Below are 10,488 nucleotides of genomic sequence, written 5' to 3'. Positions count from 1 at the left end.
TTACTTACCACGGTAGGTCCAAAATTCAGCATTTTAATTGATTTTGCGTTTGTCAGAATTAAATTTAAATATAAAACAGAAATTAATACTTTCATTAACTATTATCATTACAAAAGACGGCACAAAGTTTAATCACAATTAGGTTGTTAGAAATTTCTTTAACAACTTGTCTGGTTGTACATGAGATTTGCTCTCTGTTAAGCATAGATTCACTGCTCGGCTTGATGTATCAGCTGGTACACGTGAAACACGCCATTACCAGCACGCAGACGTGTTCTGTAGGGCCAAGTGTCATTGTGTGACAGATTCCCTACTGGAGATGTAAACTGCTGCACCTCAGTTCCATCTAACACATAGCTATCTACTTTTAAGTGACAAGTGTAGTGAAATTCCATTATTTGAATATTTTTGATCCTGAAAGAATGCTTCATAGTTTGCAGGTGACACAATTTTATTCATTCACTCTACTGAATGTCTTAACAGTCCGAGACGGTGGTCATGTGTGCATGCGGTGTGGTTGCTTGTGTGAATTAATGTTTGTTCTCTTTCTGACAAAGGCTGTGGCCAAAAGCTAACATCTAAATGTCTTTTAACTGTGCCTCTCTGTAACTTAACATGTCATCTTTATGGTAAGTAGCTAACAGTAAATCTAGATATAAATTGACAAGAGTAATACAAACTTCTGAATGGGTTTAATATGAAAATGTTTTTTCTTCCCTTCTGAACTATGTAATTGTGGAAACTAATGTTTAACTCCTATAAAGATATAGGTCCTCCAGTAGAGGGGCTTTGGTGTGTTTCATGTAAAACATACCATTTGCAATCATCTCAAACGTTTTTCTTAAGAAAACATTTGCTGCTACAAATTAAATTTTCGTCATACTTTTAAGAGTGTCGGATATGCTTGGTGAATGATTCTGACTGTGTGTGTGTGTGTGTGTGTGTGTGTGTGTGTGTGTGTGAGAGAGAGAGAGAGAGAGAGAGAGAGAGAGAGCGAGAACGGATTTCACACGAATGTTTTACATTGCATCACATTTTACAATTCCGAGCCATGCAATTGTTAATTCTTAGACGCGCCTGTTATTTGGTTCTTCACTTTCCCCCCTGTATTGTCACACACAATAAAACCAAAATCTTGGGACGAAGAAATTCGGTAAACGAAAGCTACACACCAACGTAGCACTCGTCAGCTGGGGTCTTTCACACTAAATCGTTAGTCTGCTAAAACCAGCGATGCTGTTTGGTTTGTACAGACTAAGGGTTTGTAATTTGCGTAACAAAAAATTACCAGATTCACTATATATTTACAGGTGTTCCTAAATCGAATCGTTCACAATATGACACGCGCGAATCGAAGTTTGACTAGAATCGAATGGCGTCTTGTTGGTCGATAGCTATCGACCAACTTCGTGCGGTTGGTGCAGTCGATTGCGTATGTGACAGCCGCGGTGGTGTGTACAGGCGTGTTTGAACGCAGACAGTGAGTGCGTAACCTGATTAAGCGCGTCTCAATCTCCTGTTTCCTACGATGTGCAGCATGAGCCGCTTTCATACATGGAGCTTCGCGATTGTAGCTGGCGTCATCATTTTAGAATGTGGCGGCTTTTCACAGGTACTGCTGCTCCTCATCCACAACACTTGTATGTTCACCGTATTTGCAGGGCGTACGATCCAGATAACACTAGTATTTATTTCCGCTTTACCAGCTGCAGAATCCAGTAACGCCTTTATGATATTAACGTTTTCTCGTTCATACCTCCATCAAATTTTACTCGGCTCTGTATAGTGACCAATTAACGACAGTTTCGTCGCTGCATACATTAACATTGTTTACAGTTACATTCAAGGGTATCGCATGGGAAGAAAAAATTGTTACAGGCCTTCGTGCGATCTTTATTAGACTTCATCTTTACAGTCGCTACGGGAACGATCTGTAAGAAGATAAGGCATATTCTTAGATTTCGCTCTGAAAAACTGTTTGTGGAATTACTGACGTAGGTTATCTCGAGATATAACGCGTAATACACATCGAAGAACAAACAATGTTTGGAGAAAAGTAGCCGGAGATATTTAGGAGACGATATTATTTGTTGCTGAGAATATTTATTCAAAAATTATTTCGTGTGTACTGAACTTGGGTGACAGCTCTGATTTGTAAAACATCTTGAGAATGTTTATAACTAGTTATGTAAAGATTATAGCAAGAAAAGGGCGTATCAGTTTATAAAACGAATATTTATGGAAATCAGTTGTGAATGATTAGCAGCAGAATTTCAAAATAAAACCTATAGAATCCCCAAGATATGAGCTAACTCATAACTGTTTAAAACTGTATATGATAATAGCCAAAGACATTAATGGCACAACTTAATAGCAGGTACCCATTGCCTATATATATCCGAAGACTTTCTGTATTCATATCTTTAGCAGTTTTTCACATGTACTGGTAACATGAAAAAAAACTTCGGCAGCTGAAGACACATCGCTACATGAGTTTCTTAGAGCTCAGAGCCATCTGGTATTTTCAGTTGCAAGGAAAATGTGACGAATAGCGGCTAAATAATTTTCAGGTTTCACGACAAATACCTCTGCTTGCACTTGCTACTAGGCAATATCCTTTGAAAGTTTGGCTTCCTCCCTCTGTCTTTGTGGCAGGATTTGGTAGCAGTTCGCTTTGGTGTGTGTGTGTGGTCTCGCGGTAGTGTTCTCGCTTCCCGAGCCCGGGTTCGATTCCCGGCGGGGTCAGGGATTTTCACCTGCCCCGAGATGACTGGGTGTTGTGTCGTCTTCATCACCATCATCATCATTCATTCCCATTAGGTCGGAGGAAGGCAACGGCAAATCATCTCCATTAGGACCTTGCCTAGTACGGCGATGCGGGTCTCCTAACACTGATACCAGTAGAACAATTAGCGCTGATATCTCAATGTCGGTCATTTTGCGCTTTCTGGCTGAGGCATATTGACAAGTCAGTCTTGCGCATTCCAGATAGTCTTTTCTCAAAGTTCATTACTGGGACGTGCGACTTGCCAAAGAGATTAATTTGCTTCAGTGTATACACTACTTCAGGCGTTTACTTATGCTATCACAAGTGTCCTGGAGATACAAAATATCTCGTATTTTATATTGCATATCATACACATTTTTGTTTCTTTCAGAATATGATCCTTATATGCGTCATGGTTTTGTAGCTATAAACTGTCGTCCGACACAAGCTGATGAGTTTGATTAATAGTTTTGCCTATGATATGCAATATGCTTTTTAGTTAACAGTTTACAAATTGAATTAGCTTTCTAAAATTAATTCGTGCAACTTCAACTTGAAAAAGCAATTTTACCACTCAAGCTGTTTCTGAAAGTTTCGGGGTCAATATCAAGCAGCGCATTAAACTCCTATAATAGCCCTTCCACGTTGTCACCTCATGTACCACATTCCCGATCATGTACTTTTGAAAATTAATTGTTTAATTCTGCTGTTTAAGTTTTTTTTTGAGAAAGTCTAAGAGATATAGGCTCTACATAAACTCTGTGAATCTTTACTAGTCAGAACGAGAAGAGTAACAGCAGCCACTCAGAAACGTCTTTATTCTTTTAAGCAGTGACGCACAAATATGAGGATAAGTCATTAAAAATTAGGAACATTATGATAATTTTTTACGAAGCTACAAGAAAAATAGTTGTTTCTACGGTTTTCGACATAATCACCCTGCATTTCGTCACACTTGGTTTACCTGTCTGTAAGCTCATAGCTGCCAACTCACAGTTTGGCGTTGTTCGTAACTGTTTTCTCATTATATTCATTATCTCGCTGTCAACTGCAAACTTGGCGCCGTAAAAAAAACGTTTCAAAATTCCCAGCATTATCGACGACGTCGTCGACGGCGCTCGGTACACACCGCTCGCAGTTACCTGGAGGACAGCACGTTTAAGTCTCCCGCCTGTGCTCCGTCGGGTGAAATCTCTCTCCATCGCTCACGGCCTCCGAATGGGGGGGGGGGGGGGGGGAGGGAGTCAGCCTCACATACAGGCCACCTAATGACGCTAAAATATTAGGGTGTCTATTCCTCCCATTTTTATCGGGACATTGCTTTTTTCAAAATGTCCCACGCTTCAAAAGCTGGACTGAACAGAGAAAAGGAGCGCGTTCCGACTTTAATTCCGCGAAATCTTGTGAAGATTGCACTGATGTATACTTACCCAGTGCTGGGGTGTCATTCTAGTCTCAAGTCGATATGATACGTTGACGGTAAACAGTGAATCGGGCACATTTTCCATATACTGTGCCGTGCTTGGTAGCCTTTCGGTCTAGGGCGCCTTGCCACGCTTCGCGCGGCTCGCCCCCCCCACACACACACCCGTTGGAGGTTCGAGTCCTCCCTTGGGCATGGGCGTGTGTGTTGTCCTTAGTGTAAGTTAGATAAGTTAGATTAAGTAGTGTGTAAGCCTAGGGACCGATGACCTCAGCAGTTTGGTCCCAGAGAACTTACCACAAATTTCCAATTTCAGATATTGTATGTGTGGCCTGTTCAAAACACTGACGGGAAAAAATCGAAAAACCAAAAAAAAGATGAATGTGGAGTAATGAAATTTCTGGAATACATTTGTCTAGGTAACATATTTAAGCGATGGATACTTTTATATCACAGGTTAATGGAAGCACGAGATAAGCCATTTCAAATGGGAAATGCTGGTAGATTAATAGCAGGTGTAACCGCTGGAAAGTTGAATGAAAGCATGCAAACGTGGATGAAATATTTCGTACAAGTGCCGGATGTCAATTTGTGGGATGGGGTTCAACGCCGTTGCAAATGGTCGGTCAATAAAGGGACAGTTAATGCTGTTTGTGGATGACACTGAAATTGTTGTCCGATGATGTCCCATATGTACCCGATTGGAGACAATTCTGGTAATCGAACAGGCCAAGGCAACATGTGGACACGCTGTACAGCATGTTGGATTACAACAGCTGTATGTGCGGCGAGCGTTATCCTGTTGGAAAACACCCCTGGAATCCTGTTCACGAATGGCAGCATAACAGGCCGATTCATCGGACTGATGTGTATACAAAGTTGCATTCGTGATGCGTGGCATAACCACGAGAGTGCTCCAGCTGTCATCCAAAATTGCACTACAGACCCTAACTCCAGGTGATATAGTGTCTAGCACGCAGATAGGTTGGCTGCAGGCCCTCAATTGGCCTCCTAATCAACATACGACCATCAGTGGCACTGAGGCAGAACCAGCTTTCATCGGAAAGCATAAGACCTTCGCCCAGCGTTCCAGTGAGTTTCGTTGCGTCATTGTTTTGCCAACTGGTGCTCAGATTGCTGCTACAGATGAAGTACGATGCGACAGAGCCATACCGCCTAACACGACGACCCCTCCTCGGTAGTACTACGTGACTGTCGGAAGACAGTCATCTTGCGACGGTATATTCTCGTAACCACCGCTGCCAGCAATCATTCCTGCCAAGTCTCTGCAGTATAGCAGAAGGAACATCCAGCTTCTCGTAGCCCTATTACACGACCTCGTTAAAACTCAGTGAGGTGTTGCATGGCGTTTTTGTCGCCATTCTTGACTAACAACTCACCATGTCAAATTTCAAATGTAACTATCGCTCACGACTTTTACAGCACTAATTTATGTCAAACCTCATCTGCATCCTTATAGTGGCGCTGCTATTACCACTCTTATGCGACTGAAGTAAAATTCGAATAGACATCATCTTTCAGATTAGAAATACGCCTACCAAATTTCGTTTATGTTGCACAGCTCCTCCTTGCTGTTGCCTTTTTTTTCGTCATTGTATATGGCAGCGATTCTGCCTGGTTGTGAGGATATCCAGAAGATATTTGTCATTTTAATCGGTGTAATAACGTATATCGATTTATAACTAAACTACTTCCGGTATTGCCCGAAATTATTGGCTACAAAATTTCATGTGCGTGGCTCCACTTTTGTAAAAGGCTCTCCTACCTTAATGTCAGTTAACGAGTTGAAATGCACATGTTTGCACGTTTCATTTTTATACCTTGCGGCAGTGCCACGCGGTAAAAACGGGCCTGTTAATATTGGAATTACCTGAGAAATTATCTATACAAAAAAGTCTTTTGGGTTGTCTGTAGAATTCTTGTGGAGCTATTCGGAGTTGTGATCATTGGCAAATAATTTTTTTACAACATTAAAATGTTCACGAGCAATATTTGTTTTCGCGAAATACTGCAAAACTGTACAAATTTTGTACAGAAAACTCCAGAATCAAAACATATTTATCAAGAACTACGAAAAAACTTATATTTCTCGAAAGTAGCGTGCCAATTTCACCGCACTCAGAATATTCCGCGATAATGCCCGATACCGACATCGGACCACAGAGTTTTGATTCAAGGATATACCATAACGGAAGCTGCTCCGTTGTCGATTGGTTGGCTACCTGGAGATGAGGAGGAAGCTCGTAAGAAGAATACCTAGCGTTACCGTGGAGATTTTACAAACAAATATTCCCGTGAGAAAGATGTATGTCGTTTTCCATCGGCTTCTGGCATCTTCGCATCCATTTATCTCGTGAATTCAGCAAATGACAACTGGTAAAGATAAATACGAGGCGTGTTTTTTTAAAAAGTAAGTACCGTTTTGAAATTAAAAAAAAGACATGCTAAGATATCTCAATAATTTTATTTTTACATGTAAGCACGTACCTTAATCTTCTTTTCTACATAATTTCCGACAAAACGTTGCACCAGTTTTTGAATACCCTCCTCTTAGAAGTTTGTCGCCTGACTTGTTAACCACTGCATCACCACTGTTTTGACTTCGTCATGAAGACGCTGACCGTCCAGGTGTTTCTTAAAGTGCAGGAACAGATGGTAGTCACTGGGCGCAAGATCGGGGCTGTACGGAGGATTATCTAGAGTTTCTCATCGAAAAGATGTGATGAGATCTTTGGTCTTATTCGCCATATGCGGACGGGCATTGTCTTGCAGCAAAACGATGCTCTTGCTCAACTCATAGAGTAAATATCTCTGGAGTGAGCATTGCGTTCTGCGCATGTTGTCAACATTAAACCAGGATTGTCACGTGATCTCGGGACTTCGCTGTGCCTGTGTGCTTTCTGCAGCGTTTGAAGTTTATAATACCAAGCGTTTTTGTTGTGTTTCACCGTTTGTTGATTGTGTAATAGCGATGGTGAATTACGTTGTTGCTACGGATGCAAAGAAAAATACGTGAATGGAGGGATAGTAACTTTTCATGGGTACATTCCATATAGCTCTAATTATAGTTTTCATTTTAGTAAGAGACACTGTATACGTTTAAAAATTTCGATACGCATTATAATTAAGACTTGATTCTGTAGACCTATTTTTCTACGATTTTATGACTATATAATAGACATTACGGCTCGTACAAAAGCTTACAAACAATCGCTTCCTCTCGTAAATTTGCTAGTGGAACAGGAAAGGGAAAGGTTAGTTGTTTCAGTAAATACTATCCTCCATGCATTTATCAGTGACTTGTCAATTATGTATATAGATTACTCCGTCTACCATTTATTTAATGAACTGGGAGCAAGTACTTAAAATGCGTTAAATAAATACATCAAAGTGCCACCAGTAAGAAAAATTGTGCTTTAGGTCGCAAAAACGAGAAGATAAATACGCAGAAATACAAGAAAAAAGGACGAATTAGCAGGGATATAATCGCTAATGTGTGGTAAATTCGGTGTTTTTCGGACACTTGCGAAAGTACTAACGTACTGTCAAGTCGTTTTGCAGGACTATCACTGCAAAAATGTACTTCAGGCTCTGTAATACTATAAAGTGCGGTATCATACCAAAAACTACCAAAAATCGAGTGCATCTGAACTATGACACCTATCGCAAAGAAGCTGAATGTAATATCACTTGTCCTTAAAAGTTACGTAGCTGGTTTATTCCCCGTATCAAATGGATACTGTTAAAATGTCTGCGCAACATATATAAATAATCCGCGACACGTACGAAAAGAATCCGTCTGTACTAGGGATGTAGTGACATTCTAAATATACGGGGCACTATACGAACAAACACACGAAGCCCCGAGATCACGTGACCAGGCCGGCAATGTATGTTGACAACACAAAATCTGTTCTGCCAGCACCCCCTCTATAGGAGGTGCTGGTTCTGCGCATGTGAGTGCTCACTCCAGAGATATTTACTCTATGGCTCAACTTGCCACGTCTTTTGTTCTGAATTGAACGGCGCAGATTGTGGAATGTCTTACAGTACGCTGCTGCATTGATTGTCTCATTACGAGGCGGAAATTCCACAAGCAATACTCCTTTTCTGTCGCAAAAACTATGCACATGATTTTCCGGGTAGAAATTGTTTGATTAAACTTTACTTTTCTGGGTGAATCTGAATGCCGCCTTTCCATGGACTGTTGCTTTGATTCTGGTGTGACGTAGGCCACCCATGTTACATCTTGAAGAAATACCTAGGCGGTCAGCAAGACGATGACGAAGTCAAAACAGTGATGATGCAGTGGTTAACAAGTTAGGCGGCAGACTTCTATGAGGAGCGTATTCAAAAACTGGTACAACGTTATGAAAAGTGCCTCAATATTGACGGAAATTATGTAGAAAAGTAGATTAAGGTACAGGCTTTCATGTAAAAATAAAATTATTGAGATATCTTAGCAAATCTTTTTTAATTTCAAAACGGGACTTGCTTAAAAAATACGCCTCGTAGACTCCACCTGAAGCAAAAGATCTGCTTTTCAAACCATCTCCTAGTGGACAGCCCAACTGCGCAGTGACACAAGCGACTAATGTGACTGATTTCGATTGATAAAATGCAAAACAGCGAATAAAACATTTCAATGCGGCTATTTCGGATTCTAATTCGTTATTAGCTACTTCACAATATCTTATACCCGAAGCTTTACTCGATTTCGCTACATTTATAGTTTTTCATCCGCCAAAATAGATCCGACATTTTGAATTTTGTTAATTCCGACATCGGATTCCTAATCAGCGTCCCAAGTAACCTAAAAAGTCCATAGTTCTTTTTAGGATTTTATGTCCATTTTCCTACTATGTGCAGGTTTTGAAGCGACTTGGCCTACTGAACGCCGTCCTGATAGGCTTTTTGAGGTCTCTCAAACGTCCTGCTTTTTTGTGATTCCGCCTGACTTAAGTATTTGGCGCTACCGGGTGTTTGATTTGAAATTTACTGCGCTATGAAGCGGCGCTTGTACACTTGTACAACTTGCCCCTCAACCTTTGTTTATTTACTGTTAAAGTTTTGCACTGTTGACACAACCGATTCATGTTCACTGTTTCATCATGTCGAAATGAGAGTGTAATTTTAACAGGGATACATAAGTGAGTTTACTTTTATCACGGGCAGTGGATAAAGTGTACAATGCACATTGTGCAAGTCAAACATTGCTATTGGACATGGTGGAAAGGTCTGATATTGTGAATCACGCCAACTCGAAGGAACATCGCGTAAGTGTTAAACGAAAACGCTCTTTTTGACAAAATGCGGTGTCAGTGCAGCAGAATGATTGTAAAAAGTCGTTTGAGTTCATTTGAGTGCATGCTACAAAGGTAAACTTCTATACCCATTAAAATTATTGGGTACAATTTGTGTCTTTTTCCCCTTACTTTGCTTAGTTTAGAAAAAAACTTTTAAAATTTTCCCGTCTTTAATAAAAATGAAATAGACGCCCTATGCTAAATTGACATGGCATAACCGCCTGTGAATCTTATTGGCCAGCGTGTCTTTTTAATTAGCTGCATCCACAGCTCTCCCCCCCCCCCCCCAACCACACACACACACACACATCCATGCCCGAGGCAGGATTCGAACCTGCGACCGTAGTGGTCGCGCGGTTCCAGACTGTAGCGCCTAGAACCGCTGGGCCACTCCGGCCGGCAGTATATCAGCATTCAAGATTATTTGTTTCTATGAAGAACATTACTTTCTTTGCACTGTATATAACTCAGCACCACAGAAGAACCCAGAGCACTTGAAAGTCACGTATACCTCAATTATTAAGTGTTGTGGTCTTCAGTTCAAAGACTAGTTTGATGCAGCTCTCCATGCTACTCTATCCTGTGCAAGCCTCATCATTTCTGAATAACTACTGCAGCTTACATCCTTCTGAATCTGCTTCCTGTATTCATTTTTTCGTCTTCCACTCCGATTTTAACCCCCTCCCCCCCTTCCCTCCCCCTCACACTTCCCTCCAATACTAAGTTTGTGATCCCTTGATGTCTCAGAATCTGCCCTATCAACCGATCCCTTCTTTTAATCGGGTTGCGCCACAATTTTTTTTTCTCCTCAGTTCTATTCGGTAACTCCTCAATTATTACGTGATCTACCCATCTAACCCCAAGCATTCTTCTGTAGCATCACATTTCAAAAGCATTTGTCTCCTCTTGTTTAAACTGTTTATCGTCTATGTTTCACTTCCATACCAGAACCGTTCTTCATGCATTTGCCA

General features: G+C 40.9%; 1 protein-coding gene across 1 annotated transcript in view; it reads left to right on the top strand.

Annotated features, from left to right (window-relative positions):
* Positions 1–1,426: 1,426 nt before the first annotated feature.
* The window catches only part of LOC124803158, a 395,089-nt gene continuing 386,027 nt past the window's right edge, over positions 1,427–10,488 (top strand). Inside the window, exon 1 of the mRNA XM_047264338.1 lies at positions 1,427–1,612. Coding sequence (XP_047120294.1) covers positions 1,529–1,612 — 84 coding nt within the window. The 5' untranslated portion in view covers positions 1,427–1,528. The remainder of the gene's footprint in view (positions 1,613–10,488) is intronic.

Source organism: Schistocerca piceifrons, chromosome 6 (assembly GCF_021461385.2).
Source record: "Schistocerca piceifrons isolate TAMUIC-IGC-003096 chromosome 6, iqSchPice1.1, whole genome shotgun sequence".
Lineage (NCBI taxonomy): Eukaryota > Metazoa > Arthropoda > Insecta > Orthoptera > Acrididae > Schistocerca > Schistocerca piceifrons.
The sequence above is the reverse complement of the archived record's forward strand: the minus strand, read 5'-3'. Positions and strand labels throughout refer to the sequence as shown.